This window comes from Phalacrocorax carbo, chromosome Z (genome assembly GCF_963921805.1).
Source record: "Phalacrocorax carbo chromosome Z, bPhaCar2.1, whole genome shotgun sequence".
In the NCBI taxonomy this organism is placed as follows: domain Eukaryota; kingdom Metazoa; phylum Chordata; class Aves; order Suliformes; family Phalacrocoracidae; genus Phalacrocorax; species Phalacrocorax carbo.
In genome coordinates, this window is record NC_087548.1 from 63,724,053 (window position 1) to 63,744,857 (window position 20,805).

The following is a 20,805-nucleotide window of genomic DNA, read 5'->3' on the forward strand; positions in this document are numbered from 1 at the left end:
CTCCCCTGTAGCTTCACATATCTCAAACCAAAGTTATGGTTTCTGAGATTAACTCACAGTCAAATGAACACAGCAGTTTCTCAGAAGGATCCAGCTACCAGTTAGATGGGATTGGCAAATAAATTCCAATTTTGTTTCCAGCCAGCAAATGCTTAAACAATTTTCTAGTTTAAGACAAAGCATTTAAACTTTTGCCTACCCCATTCTTTTCACCCTTCTGCTGCCCAGGCTAGTGCTGCTGAACACTGCAGCTCGCAGCGCAACAGACCACCTAGCTCTCCTCTGCATGACACCTGATTTCTACTGACGAGCAAAAACTGAAGCTAAAAAAAGGAGAGTCATAGCGAGCAAGACTTCCCCATTTATCACCTGTTTAAGACAGACCTCATTTCTACAATTGTAGCTGATTCAGCACTGAAACACCTGGGGACAAAGCAGGTCAGTTAGCTGCTGTATGTGCAGTGTCTCTGACATCAAGCTTTCTACACTTCATCTTGGACTCCTAGTCCTGTTCAAGAGAAAAATCAGATACAGATCTTGCATACCTGAAGAACTTTATTAAGTTTATTGGCATAATTTGGGGGGGGGGGGTGGGGAATCATGACCCAAGGCTTGAAGTCAGGCAGCTTTAGAGAAGGCCAAGGAATTACACTTCATTTCTAATGTGAAGTCACTGATGGGACTACACCATACAGGATAAAGGACAGTTAGAAGACACTTTGATTCCCAGTGCTAACAAGCAAGTTATTTCTGGCAACAGATTTCACTGCAATACATACTTTGGGAATACACCTGCTTAGAGACCAGGGATACACCAGTTGGAAAAAAAGAAATGCACAGACCTTCTCAAGAATTTCTGTCCAGAGGAAGAGCTAGTTGCTGGTAACTTGTTCTCCTTTCTCCTGGACGCTGTTTACAATCAAACCTTTGTGAAGAAAAGTTCTTTGGGGAATGGAATCATCCCAGATTAGGAGAAAGTCACCTTTTATTTTTCTTTGGAGGAGAAAGCCCCAGATTTTTTTAGTTTCTTTTTTCACATATGCTTAACTTCTCAAAGAGCATCCTTGGGACTGCCAAGTCCCAAATGAATTGGGAGCCCTGTATGGAACCAGACAGCTGCTTGATTCCAGCAGTTTTCAGATGATGGTCATTACCATGGCATACAAGCACCTAAACAACTTGAGACCTCCACAGGAAGCCAAAGACCAATGCAGGAGATGGAGTCTTTAACCCCTAAGGTCCCCAGGCCTCGGGGTGTGCAGGGAGCCCTCCTGCCCATGGAATGGGAAGCCCTCCGACTCCCCACTTTCCATCAATTAGCCTAAGCAGCCTTTACCAGCCAGCAAGGCCTCCTCTTCCTCATGAAAAATATTAAGTATTTTTGATCTCTTCATCTGCTCTATTTTTACAATACCTGTCAGGTTAAAAGCCAGGAGGAGGCCGGGTGCAGGCACGGCCGGGCTGGGTGAGGAGCGTGGTGGGGAGCCCACCGTCTCGCTGGCATGGCCCGGCCTGGCCCTGCCCGCGACAGAAGTCAGACCGAACTCCCGTTTTACTCCATCTTGCCTGTATCGAAGTTTGGGAACTTTTGACAAAGTTCTGGGTTTTTTTTGGCACGGAGAGAAGAGGATCACAGCTTCCCACTGGAGCCCATACCCATTGCTGTAAGCGATAAAGCACAGCTGCTGAGTTTCTGTGCCACGGCAGAGAAGGATTTCCATGCTGCTGCATGAAAGCACTAGAAGCAATATGTATGCGCCTTGCTCCTAAAAGTAGGGCATTGGAGTTTAAGGCTGTGCTCGGGGCCGCCTCCTGAGGAGCGCGAGTGCCGCCTAAGCGGAGATGTTCGCGCTTAATCTCAGCCTGGAGGCGGAGACCCCTCGGCAACACTTCCCTATGAACTTCCACCCAAAGCCAACGCCTGGCGCCGCGAAGCCCCCACTGGGCTCCCCCTACCCACCCCGCCCGCTCCTGCCCTCCGCCGCCGCCTCCCCGTCAGAGGGCCCGGCCGCCGCCGCGCCTCCGCCGAGCAGCCCCCCGGCGGCCGCCCCTCCGGCCCGGGCAGTACTCACAGCCGCAGAGCGACCCTGTTTTCCCGCCTCCCGGCGGCCCGCGCAACCTTCGGTTCCTCCGCGTCGCACCGCTGCTCGGTCATGAGAACCATCGGCACCGCACGGCGCGACACAGCCCCGTCGCCTCCGCTGCACCACCGCGCTCAACCGGCGGGCCGGGCCACCCCGCCCCCACCCACGCCCCCGCTCCGCCCCGGGGCGGGCGCCGCCGCTGTGGTCGTCGTTGTCCTGGGCCGGCTGGAGTCAGAGCGCGGGCCCGCGGTGGGAAGCCGCTAAAAACCGGTTCCACCGGTCAGTCTGGGGCTGTCTGTCTGTCCGGGGGCTGGCTGCCGCCCCGGGCCGCGGCGGGCGGGTCGGCCCCGGCTGCGGCCGCGACGTGACGTGACTGAGGCGGCCCCGGGAGCGGGAACCCGCGCTCCCCGCGTGGCCGATCCGTTACGCGCCTTAAATTATTTAGCCAGGGCGCTGAGGCGTGAGAGGCTGCCTCCCGCCGGCTCGAACAAAGGCTGTCCTTAATGTTTTATACGTAGGGGACGGGAGATGCGGTTTCACGCGGGCAGGCGCGGTCTGGGGAGGGGAGGTGACCGGTGAGGAGAGCCCTGGCCTCTTTGTGAAGCAGGCGGTAGCCCCAATACCGATGCAGGCCTACAGGCAGCTGTACTAACGTGAAATTCTGTGGTGATTAGCTGGTATTTCCATCTGTGGCTGCCTCAGGTGGCTTTTTTTGTTTATTTTCAGCGGCACCCCGGGCTGGTTTGTCTGCCCAGGAAATGACCTGATGTTGCGCAAAAGTCTTCCCGCGGCTTAAGCTGGTGGGGCTGTCCTGGAAGTTGGGTGCCCTCAGAAGCATTAAATGGCAGCCTTTGGCACGAGTCATATCACATGCACAAATTGTGAACGTGCATGTGAAAAATGTTTTTGTTGCCTGGTTAATACCCGAGTTGAGGTTCAGTTTGCTGAGCAAATAATTTTCACAAAGCAAAGATGGACTCTGCAGCTGTAGCAATACAATCTAAGGAAGGCCAACCCTGGGGTGAGATTTCAAAGTAACATCTCTAGAAAAAGGTATATTTAATGTGTTAGAACATATTAATAGAATTGATAACAGAAGATTTTAATTTTTCTTTCTAACTGCTGGACTGTTCACAGGCAGTAAGGGAAAAATATATACAGGAGAGTGGTATCTTAGCAGACGTAAAGGTAGGAGATAGATACTAATGTGCATTTCAGATTAAAAGATGTATGAAGAACATCAACTTTCCTGTGGCAGTGTTAGGATTGCTTGATACTAACACAGTATTTTGAAGGTGCAAGGACTAAGCATTAGGTATTGTTGCAATATATTCAGGAAATAAGTAAAAAGAAAGAGGTGTTAAGGGTGAAAAGGCTCAGGACTGCCATAGCTGCTTGGGCACATGGATTGTGCAGAAAATGCGAGGTTGCTCTATGGTCTTAGCTAGGCCAGGTGGCTTTCATTAGCTCTAGTCCAATAAAATTTTAAGACTGTGTGCCAAGCTGCATAGAAAGTCAAACATTTAAAATGGCCGTATTTCTGGGAGACACGATTAACTAATGCTTATGTATTATTAAACATGAAACCAAGGTACATAAGGAAAAGCAATGAGATGTAGTTTACAAGAAATATTTTTTTCAGACCTGTTAGGTCCTGCACCTGTGAAACTTTGATTGCTGCCTCATGGTCCCCTGTGAAGCACCAGGGCAGGTTTGGCACTGCATTACAGATCCTCTCCGACTACCTTATGCCAGGTGCAGCCTGTGAGTAGCGGCATCCCATTTATTCAAGGGACAACAGAATAGGCCCTGTTCCTGCTGTCTGGGCTGCTAGTAGAGCTGGAACTGAAAGAGTCAGGGAAGGCAGGGTTGGCATCTGTTTGGACCCAGGACCCTTTGCTGGCATGTAGCAACCTGTATGAGGTTTTTGGGTTCCCTGGGAATTGTTCTTATATCAGTGTGCACTACCAAGGCATGCACAGCATGTCTGGAATCAGTAGGAAAAGAGTCTGCCCTTCATCTCATTTTTGGAGGCCTTTCATTGCACTAGAAAGGTATCAGTAGCTATTTTAGTCCTCACTGAGGCTGAAGGCAGATTTGTGGTAGAATAACACTCGTATAGCTCTAACCACTCCAGCAGAACAATGCTGGTATAGAGTAGGTGAGAATCTGACTTTTAGATATTTAAACAAATAAAATCAGCTGCCTTTTGAGTGCTTAGATTTTCAGTCTCTGGCAGATTTAGCTACAGGAAATAAATGCTACTGCTGACTAGTTTTGTTCACTCATCTCCAGAGGCTCCTGCCTCTAGCAGAGTGGTGCAAGAACTGGGAAGGAGCTGCTTGGTCCCTGGAGCTTAGTCTCTGTTATAGTTTTGGTTGACTCCATTCTCAAGGTCTGAAAAGCTCTCTGTTTTAATTAGTCAAGGTATTCACTGTAGAAGTAACTTAAATTGATGCATGCAGCCAAGACAATAGAAATTAATCCTTACTAAATACTTTGTTCCATATCATGATATCTTAACTTTTGACAGAGACTTGGTTCTGGCAAATTTTAAATGCATGCCTCTCCAGTACATTCTGTTATTATCTATTAGTACAGTGAAAGTAATAAGCAAGTAACTATAGCTTGTGTTTTTTTGGAGGATTTGAAAGAGAAATGAAACTCTGTGGCCAAGCTTTGTCAAACGGTGCATGGTGTACCAACTCCAGAGCAAGAGAGACACTCCCGAGTCCTGAATGCCAGGATTCTCAGGAATATGTATGAGGTGTGCCTTATATTAAACACTCAAATATGCAGCTGCCCATGTGGGTGGAATATACTTGAAAACCGTATGCTTTTATTTTGGTATGCTCTGGTGAGTCTTACATATGCAAAAAAAAAGCACAAAGGACCTTTTACTGTACAGTTATAATTTCTCAGGTATACAGATAAAGCAAGTATGTGAAGATCAAGCTATCAGCAAGAGAGACCCATGTTTGGTGCAAATATGGACCTCGTTTTTGTCTAATTGGTGTAGTCCAGATTGGGGAGAGAAAGAGGTATTAGTGTACTATAAAATTACTGATTACCGTTTAATGCGTGCAGTACTGGTGATGTCATATAGGCAAAAATTGACATGTTCCTGCTCTGAAGTGACTGCATTAAGCCTCAGAAAGATTTGAGGGATTTTGATCATCAGGACCTTCAACATTACGTTATAGCACAGCAAAGGATGAAAAACTAGAAATGAAATAATAGGAAAAACTTTCATTGTAAGAAAAGATTCTTTTCTTCTATTCTTTAGCCTAAGATGAAATCTATAAAGGGTGTTTTCAGGACTTCTTTTTTATCTGTGAACTCTCTGATAGGTTCAGATCTTTTCAGAAGTGCAGTGCCCCAAGCTGGACACTAGAAGCCTTACGAAGGCTGAGCAGAGGCAAAATTAAAGGATTACTTTATCTGTCCTATACACACTACTGTTGTTTGTATTTCATAGTAACATATTTACGCATTTCACAGCAGTGTGAGGCTGGCTCAGGTTTAATTGTTGAACCACTATGACCTGGTGACACTTTTATAAAGGATAACTGAGATGTTCTTCTCTAATATATTAGCAGCTGATTGTTAGATTTGGCTAAGTATGACCTTCTACATATCCTTTTTTGATTTCACTCTTGTTTTTTCAGATTGTTTCTTCAATTTGTCAGAATAATTATGAATCCTGTGTGGAATGATGTGAGAAGAGGAAGAAGCCCAAACAGACACACTGGAAAGGTCAATACAAAAAGCAGTAGGACTGCTACCCATTCTTGCATAGGATATTGCTGATGAATGATAAAAAAAGACAATCTAGCTGGAAATAAACAGGATTAGAGATTGTCTTAGCCAATGAGTATTTATGTGTCTTGGGAGTTTATTTCAGTACAGTCACCAAGGCTGTTCATAAAGAATTTCTCAGTTTATATGGTGAGTATCAGCATGCCTAAACATGAGGAAACTTCATTGGGAAGGAGCAAAGCAGAAAATGAGTAGAGGGATTTTGGCATTTGTATGCTTCGAGCACATTTTTTCTCAGTAGAGAATTCTTCTGTACTTCTTTGCAGGAGTGAAAAGGTACAAATTGATACACTCTTAACAGTACCTGAATACAGGAACTTTTGGATTATAGGTCCTTATATGTCTTGTCTTCAGTTTTCTGTATGATATTCTGCCTTGGTAAGGATTCTGTGAAAGCTACTCAAATGCCTTAGAAGCCATTAAGTGATGAAAGACCCCCTAAATAAGTCCTTATATTACTCTGTTGAAATATGCAGAGGAAGCAGACTTATGTTAGCTACCATAGAAATATGAGCTATGATAGTATGAATTACAAACTAACAGACATTTGGGAAGATGTTGAAACAGTGAAAAACTTTGGTTTCTAGAATATATGCAAGCCAGCCACAAGCCAGAGTGAAAAGGCTTACAGCTTGGGAAACACAGAGTAGAAAAGACAAAAAAAACCTGCATAAAAAGAGTCGTTCAGCATTGAAAGAGGTTGCCCAGAAAGGCTGTAGACCCTTATCTTTGGAGGTACTCACAAGACTCAGCTAGACAAAACCATACCTGATCTGATCTGGTGTCAGTGATACTCCTGCCTCAAGCAGGAGTGTTCCGAAATACCTGCAAGTCAGTCAGCATACTTGAAGTATGCTCAAAATAAATGGAGTAAACCAGGGTTCTAAATAGTCTGTGTAAGATAACTAGGGCCAGAACGCAGTAAATGGTGCAGTTTTGTAAGGAGGGAAAAGCAGTTTTGGCCAATTGATCCCCGTTCCTTGCCTGGATTAAAAGTTTAGTAATTAATTTGTTTCTAGAAGTGTGAGATTGCTTTATAGAGACCTATATCTTGTGATTGGTTTCTTAGCAGTTTGCTAGAAGTCCTATCTGCCTATCTGTTCCTGTTTTTTGTTTACAGGAGCCTAGATTACTGTATCAGTTGAGCTCCCCTTTGGACAGGGAAGTGCATAGGGCATATGAAGTAAGCTGGCTAAAAGTTAGAGCACATTTCTCGCCACAAATGGTTAGGCATGCTGAGGCTGTTTGTTGTGGTTGACTACCAAAGCAATTGGATGAAACAGACTACACTACAATTAGGTACTGTAGCACCCAGCAGGAAAAAGGAGAGAAATTCTCACCCAAAGCATCTGGGGTAATAGTAATATGGTGTCAGCCCCCCCTCCCCCCCAATGAACATGTAACATGTTGTACATGTACTCCATCAGCACATTTACTGCCATTTTGATACCAGTGACCTTCACACAGTTTACTGTGCCAAGTCACAGAAGACACACTGCATACTGTGCATCTTACTGATGTGTCTAACTGTCTAATACTGATCAAAAGGACAGTATGGGAAGGAGGGTTAATGGCAAAACGCAGTGGAACTGGTAAAGTAAAGGAGCATTCATCTCCCTCCAAATTGTTCACGGCAACTTTCTTATATTCTGAACAAAGCAACCTTGTGACATGTAATAGTTCAGTTCTGCTACCTGTGATGTGGCCCTCAGCCAGTTGGCACTATGCTGGAAAACACAGGTCAGTGTCTCCTTTTAGTTCATGAGAAAAAAAGCAGTCATGCCATACTTCCCAAGCAATGTATTGCCCTGGATGCCTCATGGAAGGCATTGTTAGAATGCTGTGGTGCCTAGATCTTGTAATTTTTAATTACAGTACCAAATCCCATGGCAGTAAAATCCATTTTTCTGCATTTATAACCATCATTTAATATATTGGCCAGCTAGGCAGGAAAAGATTAATACAAGTATTGCTTTTTCTAACCTGATGGATCAGCTTAGCTTGATTTGTCATTCTCTGCCTCTAAATGTCCAGAGGAAATCCTGGGTGACATCCAAGTGTGACATCTCTGTATATGGATTACATGGGCAAAGATTTTAGTCCAGGTGCACTGGTATGTTTCAGACGCCAGATTACGTGTGTCTAATGAATAATGTGCATGCATGTATGTAATTATTGAAACTGTGTATTATAAAGGAATATATATGGATACCTCTTTGAATGAGAGATGCATGCATGCACCCAAACATTCATGATATATCTAAATATGGTGATCATTTTATTGGGAGAAACCTTTAGTCATCTGGCAGTCTCTGAAGAGCAGCAGTATAGTACATTAAGTATGTAAGAAAGGGGAACTTAGCACAGCTCCTTTGAGGATAAATTAAATATTCCACAAGAAAAAATAGTGCTCAGACTTTCCAGGAGCTTAGGAAAGGATTGTTCTTACTCTGAGAAGAGGAAGGTTAAAGTGAAGGACACAAGATAATGTGAAAGAATGAATCATGCTATCAGTTCTCTCACAGTCTTTACATTAGATGTTATTGTGAATAATAAGTTATTCTACTAAGCTGGATAGACTTACTGTTTTGTCTCATTTAAAACTAGGAGCTACCTTACTCTGGGGGAAAAAAACCCCATAGATACGTCTTGCATATCAAGGCTACGTAGGGTGAATACCAAATCCCAGGTGCAAGCCTTTAAGCAGTAAAGTGGTTGCCAGTGTTTCAGGTGCTCATAATTGAGCTATAAAGACAATCCACCTTTTAGAAGATAGTAGGCATGTGTTTATCTCTTTAGCATGACTGCTTGGATTAGTCTGAACTAAGCCTCAGCCTTACAGCAGTGCATTGGATGCTTCTGAGGGGTATAATTTCAATGCAGAAGTAAATTTTCTTTAAAAAAGTTCACATTCCCATCCAAAAATCTTCAGAGAGAAAACCTGAATGTACAGGTCCGTTCTTGTGTCCAAACAAAAACCCAACTGCAACACAACAATCTTTACAGTTTATAAGTTGTCACACACTTTTTCTGTTTTTCTGCTGTATGCAAAAGACAGGTAAATATTAATGCCAGATCACAGATGGAAAACACAAGTATTGTATTTAGAATCATAAAATGCCCTGAGTTGGAAGGGACCCACAAGGACCATCAAGTCCAACCCCTGTCCCTGCACAGGACAACCCCAAAATTCACACCATGTCTCTGAGGGCCTTTTCCAAGTGCTTCTTCAATGGTGTCAGGCTTGGTGCCGTGATGCCTCCCTGGGGAGCCTGTTCCAGGGCTCCACCACCCTCTGGGGGAAGAACCTTTTCCTAATACCCAGCATAAAGCTCCCCTGGCACATCTTCCTGCCATTCTCTCGGGTCCTGTCATTAGTTGCCAGAGAGAAGAGATCAGCGCCTGCCCCCAAATTTAATTGATTTACACATTGCAATGTACCAAATGAGCCACCAAGCCAGGATTAGAGTCCAGGACCATTTTGACTTCCATTTCCATGACTTCTCCATACTTCTCCATACTGTACTTTTTGGTTGGGTTTATTTTATTTTATTTTATTTTATTTTATTTTATTTTTTTTATTTTATTTTATTTTATTTTATTTTATTTTATTTTATTTTATTTTTTTACCTAATATCAATGTTACTGGCAAATGCTGAATCTTTACTTTTTCTTCCTTTTTAAACAAGCATTTGATATACAATCTGCATTTGATTATTGCTAGGGCTGATGTTAACATATGTAGCTGTATGACATTCGCAGAGCTGGTGGTCAGGAGTCCTGATCTAAATTATTTAAAAATATCATTCTCTTGTGTTCAATATATTTTTTTCAGGGTCATTCTGAAGAGTGGTCAAAACCACAAGGCTCGAGATTTTTCTAAAGATTAGGAGATCTGGATGCAGGGTATTGACTCACATCATAGGGAAGGGCTCCAAAGGGGAGGTTGAGGTCTCTATTGTTTTTCCCAATATTTTGATCTGGACTGCTGGAAAATGTTTTGTTCTAATGTCAGAACAACTCTATGCATTGATGCTGATAAAAAGCTGTATATACAGTGGCCAATACTTTTATCAGTACAAATCTCTGATCTATTATGCATGGCTGACACCTCAGCTACAGCTCCAGAGTCTTAATTTGCTTCTGAAATCAGTTCCGCTCTGTGTCAGGAATAACATGCTGCCATGGTGATAAACTGTGAGCTTCCCTGTCTGAAATGTTAATAACCCCTGGATTCTGGCAAATTTGTGCTCATCCACATGGTGCCAATTACAGTGAGGTGAAAACAGAGATATATAAAAACTTAGGCATATAGTCAGTTTTTGTCCTCAGGCATAAATAGTTATGATAAACAAGCAATGATTAATATAGTAAATTTTCTCTGTGGATGCATCCTCATATATGGGAAATATGCTCTAAGTAAATAGGACTGTGTTGAAAATAGCACCTAAAAATGCGGAGCCTGCATTTCTTTTTCCCAAAAGCATTTTCCCTGATTTTTTCATGTGTCTCATGTTGGGTAGGTGTATTATGACTGTGACAAACACATGAAAAGCAAGTTCAGTGGGAGCTCAGTCCAGCTACTACCTCATTGTGTGCAATCTTGCATTCTTCTTATTAGATTGTCTAGTATTTGCAGCCTGCTATTCCATCTTTGCTATTGATAGAGGTATAGTTTCAAAGCAGGGCTTTGAAATCATGTTATCCTTCTTCCTGAAACAACAGGTGAGCAAACTGGATTTCTAGAAGGCCCGCCCCTGCCACTTCCTACTTGGCAGCAGGTAGATTATTGAGAAATCTGAGGCAAAGGACTCTGTTCTTTGTAAGGTCTGATCACGTTGCTCTCAGAGCATATATGGTAGCTTTTTGCATACTGGTTATCTACTGGTAAATAACAAAGTAAGCAAATCTGCCTGCCCAGTGTTCCTGGCTGGACAGAGAAAAAAAAGCAAACTTTCTGTTGCCCAAATTAGAAATGGTTAAACATCACCTCCTTGTGCTGAACACTGCATATGCCACTGTATGTACTCATGTCCCATGCCTCGTCGGATAATGAGATCAAGAAAGGCATACAAAAATACATGTGGAAGTTGTTTTAAAAAACAGGCTCTAAATGATTAGGTAAGAGCCTTTGAGAGCTCTAATTAAAACCTAAAATTTCTGATTCCTTCTTCTCTGCTCAAACTGTTGGACATTATCTCTCTGACATTGAGTTGGAAGAAAGGACATTACGCAGATAAAATATTAAAACGACCTAGTAACATTTCAAAAGAGGAAAAATGAGGCCAGCAGCCTTATTTATGCTTGTGACCCAATTAGTGATATGAGCCATCACCCCATATAAAGATTTTGTGCGCCACTACAAAGAAGTCCAATTCAGTCACACAGTTTACCAGATGTCTGCTGGAAGTACAAGACAGCAGAGGAGAAACAATCCAGGAGGTTCCTGGAGTGTGTGGAAGATAACTTCCTGATGCAGCTGGTAAGTGAGCCTACCAGGGAGGGTGCCTCGCTTGACCTCCTGTTCACAAACGGGCTGGTGGGAGATGTGGTGGTTGGAGGCCATCTTGGGCTTAGCTATGACTGAGTTCTCAATCCTTGGTGAAGTAAGAAGGGGGATCAGCAGAACCACTACCATGGACTTCAGGCCCTGACTGGGAGAGTCCCTTGGGAGGCAGTCCTGAAGGGCAAGGGAGTCCAGGAAGGCTGGGCTTTCTTCAGGAAGGAGGTCTTGAAGGCACAGGAGCAGGCTGTCCGCATGTGCTGCTAGACAAACCTGCAGGTAAGACGATTGGCCTGGCTGAACAGGGAGCTTTTGCTGGCACTCAGGAAAAAAGAGGAGAGTTTACCACTTTTGGAAGAAGGGGCAGGCAACTCAAAAAGAGTACAAGGTTCTCGTAAGGTCTTGCAGAGAGAAAATTAGGCAAAAGCCCAGCTAGAACTCAATCTGGCCACTGTTGTAAGGGATAACAAAAAATGCTCTTAAAAATACATTAACAACAAAAAGAGAACCAAAGAGAAACTCCATCCTCTATTGGACGCAGAGGGGAACATCGCCACTGAGGATAAGGAAAAGGCAAGGTACTAAATGTCTTTTTTGCCACAGTTTTTAACTGTCAGACCAGTTATCCCCAGGGTATTCAGCCCCCTGAGCTGGAAGGCAGGGACAGGAGTGGAATGAACCCCCATAGTCCAGGAGGAAGCAGTTTACGACCTGCTGACCCACCTGGACACTCACAAGTCTATGGGGCTGGGTGGGATCCACCCAAGGATACTGAGGGAGCTGGCAGAGGAGCTTGCCAAGCCACTCTCCATCATTTATCAGCAGTCCTGGTTAACAGATTACTGGAGGCTTGCTGATGTGACACTCATCTACAAGAAGGGCCAGAAGGAAGGATACAGGGAACTACAGGCCTGTAGCCTGATCTCAGTACTGGGGAAGATCATGGAGCAGTTCATCTTGAGAGAGCTCACCAGGCAAGTGCAGGACAAGCAGGGGATCAGGCCCAGCCAGCATGGGTTCATGAATGGCAGGTCCTGCCTGACCAACCTCTTCTCCTCCTATGACCAGGTGACCCGCCTTGTGGATGAGGGAAAGGCTGTGGGTGTTGTCTGCCTGGACTTCAGTAAAGCCTTTGACACTGTCTCCCACAGCATCCTCCTAGAAAAGCTGGTGGCTCATGGCTTAGACAGGTGTACTCTTCACTGGGTAAAAAACTGGCTGGGTGGCTGGGCCTGGAGAGTTGTGGTGAATGGAGCTAAATCCAGCTGGCGACTGGGCACGAGCGGGGTTCCCCACGGCTCAGTTTTGGGGCCATCTTTTTTAATATCTTTATCAATTGTCTGGATGAGGGGATGGAGTGCACCCCCAGTAAGTTTGCACATGACACCATGTTGGGCAAGAGTGTTGATCTGCTTGAGGGTAAGAAGGCTCTGCAGAGCTATCTGGACAGGCTGGACCGATGGGCCAAGGCCAACTGTATGAGGTTTAATAAGGCCAAGTGCTGGGTCCTGCATTTGTGTCACAACAACCTCATGCAAGACTACAAGCCTGGGGAAGAGTGGCTGGAAAGCTGCTCTGCAAAAAAGGACCTGGGGGTGTTGGTTGATAGTTGGCTGAACATGAGCCAGCAGTGTGCCCAGGTGGCCAAGAAGGCCAATGTCATCCTGGCTTGTATCAGGAATAGTGTGGCCAGCAGGAGCAGGGCAGTGATCGTGCCCCTGTACTCGGCACTGGTGAGGCCACACCTTGAATACTGTGTTCAGTTTTGGGCCCCTCACTACAAGAAGGACATTGAGGTGCTGGAGCGTGTCCAGGGAAGGACAATGAAGCTGGTGAAGGGTCTGGAGAGCAGGTTTTATGAGGAGAGGTTGAGAGAACTGGGGTTATTTTAGCCTGGAGAAGAGGAGGCTGAGGGGTGACCTTATCGCTCTCTACAACTACCTGAAAGGAGGTTGTAGTGGGGTGGGTGTTGGTCTCTTCTCCCAAGTTACTAGCGATAAGATGAGAGGAAATGGCTTCAAGGTGCATCAGAGGAGGTTTAGATTGGATATTAGGAAAATGTCTTTACTGAGAGAGTGTTCAGGCACTGGAACAGGCTGCCCAGAGAGGTGGTGGAGTCTCCATCCCTGGAGGTATTTAAAAGAAGGGTAGACGTGGCAATTCAGGACATGGTTTAGGAGGCATGGTAGTTTTGGGTTGATGGCTGGACTTGATGATCCTAGAGGTCTTTTCCAACCTTAGTAATAATAATTCTGTGAAAGACTATGTAGAGGTGCTCCCTCCAAATCACTCTTCAGGGCGGCTGGGAACTAAGCAGATATTAAGGACAGCACTTGATAAAGAGTTTTCAAGTTGGTTAAGAACCAATATCTCTAAAGGTACTCTGAATAGCTTTTTAAAGTTATTTAATTGATAATGGGTTGACATAAATACTATGGATGTTTACTTGTCTTTCTCCTGTGGTAGATGGTGAAGGGTAAGTTGTAAGTGCCACTAACCCTCTGATACTGCCTCCCCTCATTTAGCTATGCTAAAATGTGCATGATTTATCCAGAACATTTCATTACAATGAATTCCACCTCACTCTAGGTCCACAATCCAACAAGTCCACCCTTCCAAATTAAGAAAATAGATTTCCCCTGAAAAATTGTGATTGCTGTATCAGCAAACTCTGTAGCAGTGTTCATTCATGCAAGCATTCAATGTTCACGGATAGTCCTGGTGATTACAGTAGCATTTCTCTTGAAATATAATTTAATAAGCATTCATGTAGGCCTAAACACACCTGAAAATATTTTGTTACATTCCCTATTCTAACAAACGTTACATTTGTTTTGTAGAGAGATCCACTCAAATATAATACATAGTATTTTATGACCTCGCAGGGGTCATTTTAAGGCTTGAGCGTATTAGTGTACCGTGCTATACACGATCAAAGCCCTACTTCAGTGTAATAGATAAAGAAAGAGAGAACTACACCCTCCTATCTTCCCTTAAAAATTTCTCCTTTACAGTAGCACTCCCTGCCCAGTGCAGCTGGTAGCATGAGTGAAATTATCACTCCTGCATGCATTGCCTTCTCATTTTAAGCTTCCCCTTCAGGCTATTTTCACCGGTGTATTTGTACCAGTGCCCTCCTGTGTTGTGGCCCTGTCCCCCCCAGCATCAAGTACATACTGAACATTCAAACACATCAGGATTTACCTTATAAATACTGATCCAAAACTCTCTGTAGGGCTGACTGGCGTGTCGTTACATGACATTTGGAAGCTGTTCTGACTTTCAGAATGAAAAACGGAGTCCTCCAAGGAATTCCCCTTTCTCATCATTGTAATGGAGTTAACCGCAGAGTTAAGTAAGTTCAGTTCTAGAGCGATCCTTCAAACACAAAGCCTTTCACTGCTATGGAATCTTGATGTGAATCCAGCTCAGGCTAGTTTTTAAAATCAATTAATGAGTAACTTATTGATGTGACATCATAAGGTGGTTTTCTTTTTTATCTACAGCACTTGGAAGGTTCACAAACAAAAACAATCAAATCTAGGTGCACTGTGTCTTTGGAATGTCATTATTAATAGCAATAACTTGTTTTGATGAATTAAGAAGAAGTAAGAATGTAAAACAAGAACTCTAATTCAAATGAAGTTTCACTGACAGGTTTGTACCAAAAACTGTAACATGGTCTGTCCTAAATTCTGCTTTGTGAATCATCTACCCATCGTTAATTACCCAAGCTTGAATAACATAATTGTATATCTTTCAGCAGTGACTATATCCACCCATCCTGACATGTCAAAATTACTATATTGCACTTCTCCACTGACAAATTGGTGCAGATTTATGCATGGAGCCGCTATAAAGCCATCATTGCAGTTCAGCTTAAATACAGATAATCTTTTAATTCTTGGTGCACCAAAACCCAACTAAACAAAACCAGTTTGCCTAGCCATTTTTTCCATAGGAATTGGCACACATTAACTACAAACTTAAACAGTTTTCTGTTTGTTGAAGATGAGTATAATGATTAGGTTAGTCAAGGAAATGATAAGTGGTGTTTCTTTAGATTGCCAGTCCTCTTATAGTACTGAATTAGCACCTCAAGGCCTCCAGAAATTCTGTTAAACTTCATTTAGGGCCTGCATGGCAATAAGCTAGTAAATAATAAGGTAATAAAGTCTATGAGACTGAAAAAACACACGGAATGTAGTGCTCTTTGTCTGTTCTCAGCTTCTATAAATAGATTGTGAAACAATACAAATGCATTTGGACTGTTCCCAGGTTTACTCATAATCTCAAAGACACCTAGTCAAACTATGATGGCTTTCTCCATGTTGTGGGGTTTTTTTTGTCTCTCGTTTCTTTACATGACTAAATACCTGGACTTTGCTTTTTAAAATATAAAATTTATTTTGTGATCAGTATTAAGAAAACTGTAATGAAATCTGTAAGTGTGAGAAACAACAGGAGAAACAGTAACTACTAAAATATAGGATTAGCATAATAGCTAAGAAGCAAAGGTAGAGATGAAAGAGTAATTTCCTTGGAAGTGAAAATCCTGAGTAAATGTGAAACGCCTTGAAAGAAAAAAAGCAGAAAAGGAATCAAATACACACTCTTCATCATTTTAGGTATTCCCTGCGAAATGGAAAAAATGGAACACTTGTACTTAGGAGCAGTATGTAAGCTGCTTGGAAATTGGGTTGGTCTTCTTGTTTTTCCCCAGTTAAATGTTCTGAATTTATGCCTTCTTCAGTAGCTATGCTATACATCTTTGGTTTCCTGCTATCTAGGCCTTTTTGTTACTTTGATTCTCCTTGATCCTGCACGATCATAGTCTATAAATACAGGGCTGTCTAGCTAGGCAAAGTCTCTGTACTTTATTCCTTCACCATAAAACAAGCAATATAACCTTCAACAAATACAGTAAACAAAAGCTATTTTCCTCCTCTGGTCACAAGGAGAATTGGCCTTGGCTCTGTTACGTTGTTCACATCTATCCACTTAGGATAGGAAGTCTGTTCTTTTCAAAGAAACAAACATCCTTAAAACTGATTAGAAAACTTAAGTGACATAGTGAGCTCATAAATCATTAATATGTAATATTTATCTTTGAAAACAATCTATTAGTACAGTAAAATGTAATGAAAACCCTCCATTAAAAGTCATAATGGCAACTTTGTTCCTTCTGTTAAAGAGCAAGCACATAGAGTGGGCAATTGAATTTTTCCCTGAATGGGTAATTGCAGGAACATTTTTAGCAAGGACCAACCATGACACGATTTCCTTCCTTCAAGCGTATGCATCTTTGCTGGTGTCCACAAAACAGTTAAATTCTCAAACACAGCACTGTGCCCCCCTCTGAAGTATTGTATTCCATCAACCTCTACCACACAATAAGTCTATGCTTTCCAGCCTGAAATTATATGACCACACCACGTATGCCTGTACTGAAGGGCTTCTAGGTTTGCCCATCCTAGTGCTATATTAACCAGGTCAGGTACTTCGCTGGTGAGTTAAATGCTCTTGTGGCTACACAGCTGGTATTACTGAGCTAGTTTAGGACCAGCTTAGACCTGACTATGTAGAATCATAGAATCATTTAAGTTGGAAAAGACCTATAACATCACCAAGTCCAACTGTAAACCTAATGCTGCCAAGCCCACCACCTGATTTTTGTTGCAGTGACACTGGCATTACGTGTTGCACTGGCCATGTGAAGCAAAACAGGCTTGTGTGAGAGTGCCCTGAGACTCTCACTGCTGCTGCTTATTAAGAAGGCTCACCTTTCTTGAGTGTTGCAGCAGTGACTGCTGGAGCGATAGAAAGAAGAGGACCTGGCCTACAAGATACATTTCTGGTGGAAGCAGAGAGGTACAGTGGTGGTAGCAATGTCATTGTATGCCCAAGGGATGGACCTTTCCTCTTCGTATTGCCAGGCTCAGACAAACTGAGTTTACTATTGATTTCTAGTCCCTCTGCACAACTGTTATCTTGAGATGTTTTGCAGATTGTTTTGGGGCTGGAACAGAAGGAGATGGTAATTTGAAGTTAGGAGCCCCAAAGGACTGACCTGATGGTGCCTGTATAAATGATATGACTTGAATTCATGCCATTTTTATTGGAAAGGGATCTAAGCTGTATGATCATCCTCAGCATTGCCCTATTTTGATGCAATCATATGCAAACCTTGTAGTTTATAAATCACCATGCAAATTTTTAAAGCAGTCAATCACTCCCTGTTACTGGTATCCATAAAATTTTTCATGGGGGTTTAGATACCTACAGAAATTTCACCTGCAGAGGCGTGTGGCAGATACAGTACTTGCTTGCTTCAGATGTCTTAGCAGTAGTTAACGGACACCAATATCTTTTCTCTGTCCGATGCAGTGGATCAGGTGTGGGGAGAAGTTGATACTCCTGATGGTGTGGCTATCTGCTGTACACAGACATCTCCCCAGAGAATTGTTCTTTATGTTCTGAAGAAATTGGTAGCTCAGTGGCTTGTAAGCTTTAATACATTTTTTACTGTCTCTTGCTGTCCCATATAATGAAAACAGCTTTTTATTTCATGTTTCTCTTCCTGTAATCTTTTCTTGAACTCCATATGTGTATTTGGCCAGGTGCGTCCTTATTTTTCTCAACTATGCCCTTTAATTCTGACCTTTGTCACTGACACTCTGTTATCACTTACCTGCTAGACTATATCTTGTGGAGTCTAGCACTGTTGCAATTGTTTCTGATAAGCAGACAGGGGAAAAAAAGTTGTTGGTGCCTTTGAACCTCATATAATTTTATTCTCAGTCTACAACAGCCATAACTGAAAGGCTAGAATTTGTCCTGAAAAATTTACGATTCTCTTCTTTATCCTCATGACTGCTGTGAATTTGTTTTTTCCAAGTGAGTTACTCCAGAAAAAGAAATGGTAGTTTATTTTTGCTTTCTCAATTACCGAAATGTTTCTCTGAAGATAGAGATACCGGGAAATATATTAGCAATGCCAATAGTGTTGCACCTATTTTAAGTCCATATGTCTTTACTAAAATGACCTCATGTTATCGGATAGGAAGAAAAAAGTGATTCTGGGTATTCAGAGTGAGGGCTTTATTTATGCTAGGAAAGCCTTTGTGCCTTGTGATAGGTAACCGCTAAGAAACTACATAGACGTCGCAGGTTGATGTGATGATAAGTAGGAGGCGTTGTTAAAAAAGGTAAAGAGATAGCTGGAAAGATGTTTGAACAAAACATGCAATTTTATTACTATCCAAGAAGAATCAAATCAACAACAAACCAGCCATTGTACGTGTGGCAGAATGTCATACCTGGGATTTGAGATGGTAGTGAATGTTTTTATGTACAATCTTAGAACATCTTGGCTGGAGTGAGCCACAAAATCTTATAGATTTTATAATAGAGGGCAGGGGAATGGATGAGTAGGTGTTTAATCAGTTTGTTCTGAGTCTCAGAATTTACAGGACTCTAAAGTGAAATAAGATTGTGCATGATTAGTCTGTTATGATCCCTAGAATAATTGGGGGGGGGGGGAGGTGACAACATTTAACCAGTAGCCTAAAGCACAGAGTTCCTGCTTTTGCATTTGGCTCACCTAATTTTTGTTCTCTATGGTATATAAAGAAGCAGGTGCTCTGATTCAGATCTGACATTGTCTTTCATGGTTAGGATTGCGTCCAGTTTTTATTTTCTTTTTTGCTTGCTGGACCAAGCCTGTGCAAAAACTAGTATTTTTTCTCTGAATTGTACATTTGAAAAGTGCACCTTTCCACAGATAATTCCAGAATGAAATATGGATCAGATCTAGTTCACTATAAAATCAGTTTGGACATTTTTAGATAAGTTTTATATCTAGGTTCCTTTGTTCTGCTCCTCTTTCTAATCTTAGATTTTTTGGTTTTCTTCTTGAACTTGAGTTTGATCTGCTCCACCCTATGCTTAATCTGCAACACAGAGATACACTCTGCTTGTATGCAGTGAGTTTTGAGTTGTGCCTGTTTCTGCTTAAACTTACACCAGTACTTTCTTGAGTATGAGGGACGCTACAAGCAGATACCTAGGATTGCTGTAGCATCCTCTGTGCTGCTCCGAATGCTGGATGAAAGCAGAACTGGTAGAATCACAACTACATTAGAGTAGCGAGTCAGAAAACTTCTTCAACTGGTCAGGTGCGGTGAAAGAGGTAGATGAAAATGTAGCATAGAAGAATGACACCTAGAGGTATATAGGAATGAACTGAATGGTGTGGTGACCATAGTTGTTGAAGCCAGTGGCTGTTTTTCTCTCAGTAATCTTGTTGCAGGAGCATGCACTTAAAACTCTTTTTTTGCTCTCTGGCATGGTGGTGACACAGTGGATGCTGTTGTGCTTACTCCAGCACATGAATGCTCAGCTTCCTCCCCCTGGAGCTCCCTTATGCTCAACTCCTGGGACCACATACATGAGAGATACTATTCCACTTGGAGTATTCCGGCTTATCTGTGTTTGGGAGCCTCTACTTCCAGGCAGGAAAGAGTTTTTTAAAAAACAAACCCAGACCCAATGAATTTGGAAGAAAGCCATTGGGGTGAAGAAGAGAGTCTGGTGTGGTGGGGTTACAGAACGCAACTCTGACTTGAAAGGTGGGGTTTTGTAAAATTTTCTTGTAACAGTAGGAAATGCTGAAGTCTAAAAATTTGGTGTATGTACAGCTTTAGTGCTTGAGCACCAGAGGCTGATGAGGAAATATAAGACAAAAAGTGTCTGAGTTTGTTGCCCTGTGTGAGTGAGAGATTTGGCTTTGTTAGTAACAACAAAAAAACCACATCTTCTGGTTGATTGAAGGATTCCTGCTATTAATAATGCCTGGCCTGAGTGCCTTGAGTGAGAATGAGAGTATAGACTCTGTGGAAGTAAACAAGAGAACATAGGCATGCGAAGCAAATAGGCTACTAGCATCTGAGTTTTGCAGGGTGCTGCTTATTTGAGTGAATGGCTCATTCTTTGCCTTATGGATGTTTGCAGCATACGCTTTAAAAAGGAAAAAAAAATCAGCTTTGTAAATGGCTGCATTTCTCATTCTTGAAGTGATGTCTAGAGGCTTGCAGTACAATCAGTCCAAGCATTGAAAAATGTGAATTGATTTTCTTTCTGTTCTCTTCTCTGAGTAGTGTAAGAAGATAATTAAAAAAAAAGAAAAAAAGCCAACAATTTTTTATTTGTGCATTTGAAGCCGATAGATTTGTCAAGGTCATGTTTTCAAACTTTCTGTGGTAACGGTTAGGATTACAGCCAGGCCTGGAGTAAAATGTTGCTAAGAATGCGAAGTGACAAATCTTACCAAGCTGTGGCTGCTGACATGAAAGAAAAAGTAAATATAGTTAGCAGCATTGTGAAATATCGAAAATTTCT

At 42.6% G+C, this 20,805-nt stretch overlaps 1 protein-coding gene across 2 annotated transcripts in view; it reads right to left on the minus strand.

Moving 5' to 3' along the window:
* The window catches only part of GRAMD2B (GRAM domain containing 2B), a 46,231-nt gene extending 31,429 nt beyond the window's left edge, over window positions 1-14,802 (minus strand). Inside the window, exon 1 of one of the 2 annotated variants that reach the window (XM_064438341.1) lies at window positions 14,611-14,802. In XM_064438341.1, coding sequence (XP_064294411.1) covers window positions 14,611-14,735 — 125 coding nt within the window. In that variant the 5' untranslated portion in view covers window positions 14,736-14,802. Of the gene's footprint in view, window positions 1-2,072; window positions 2,263-14,610 lie in introns of those variants that run through there. The other variant, XM_064438342.1, reaches the window with a different exon arrangement.
* Between the last annotated feature and the right edge of the window lie 6,003 nt (window positions 14,803-20,805).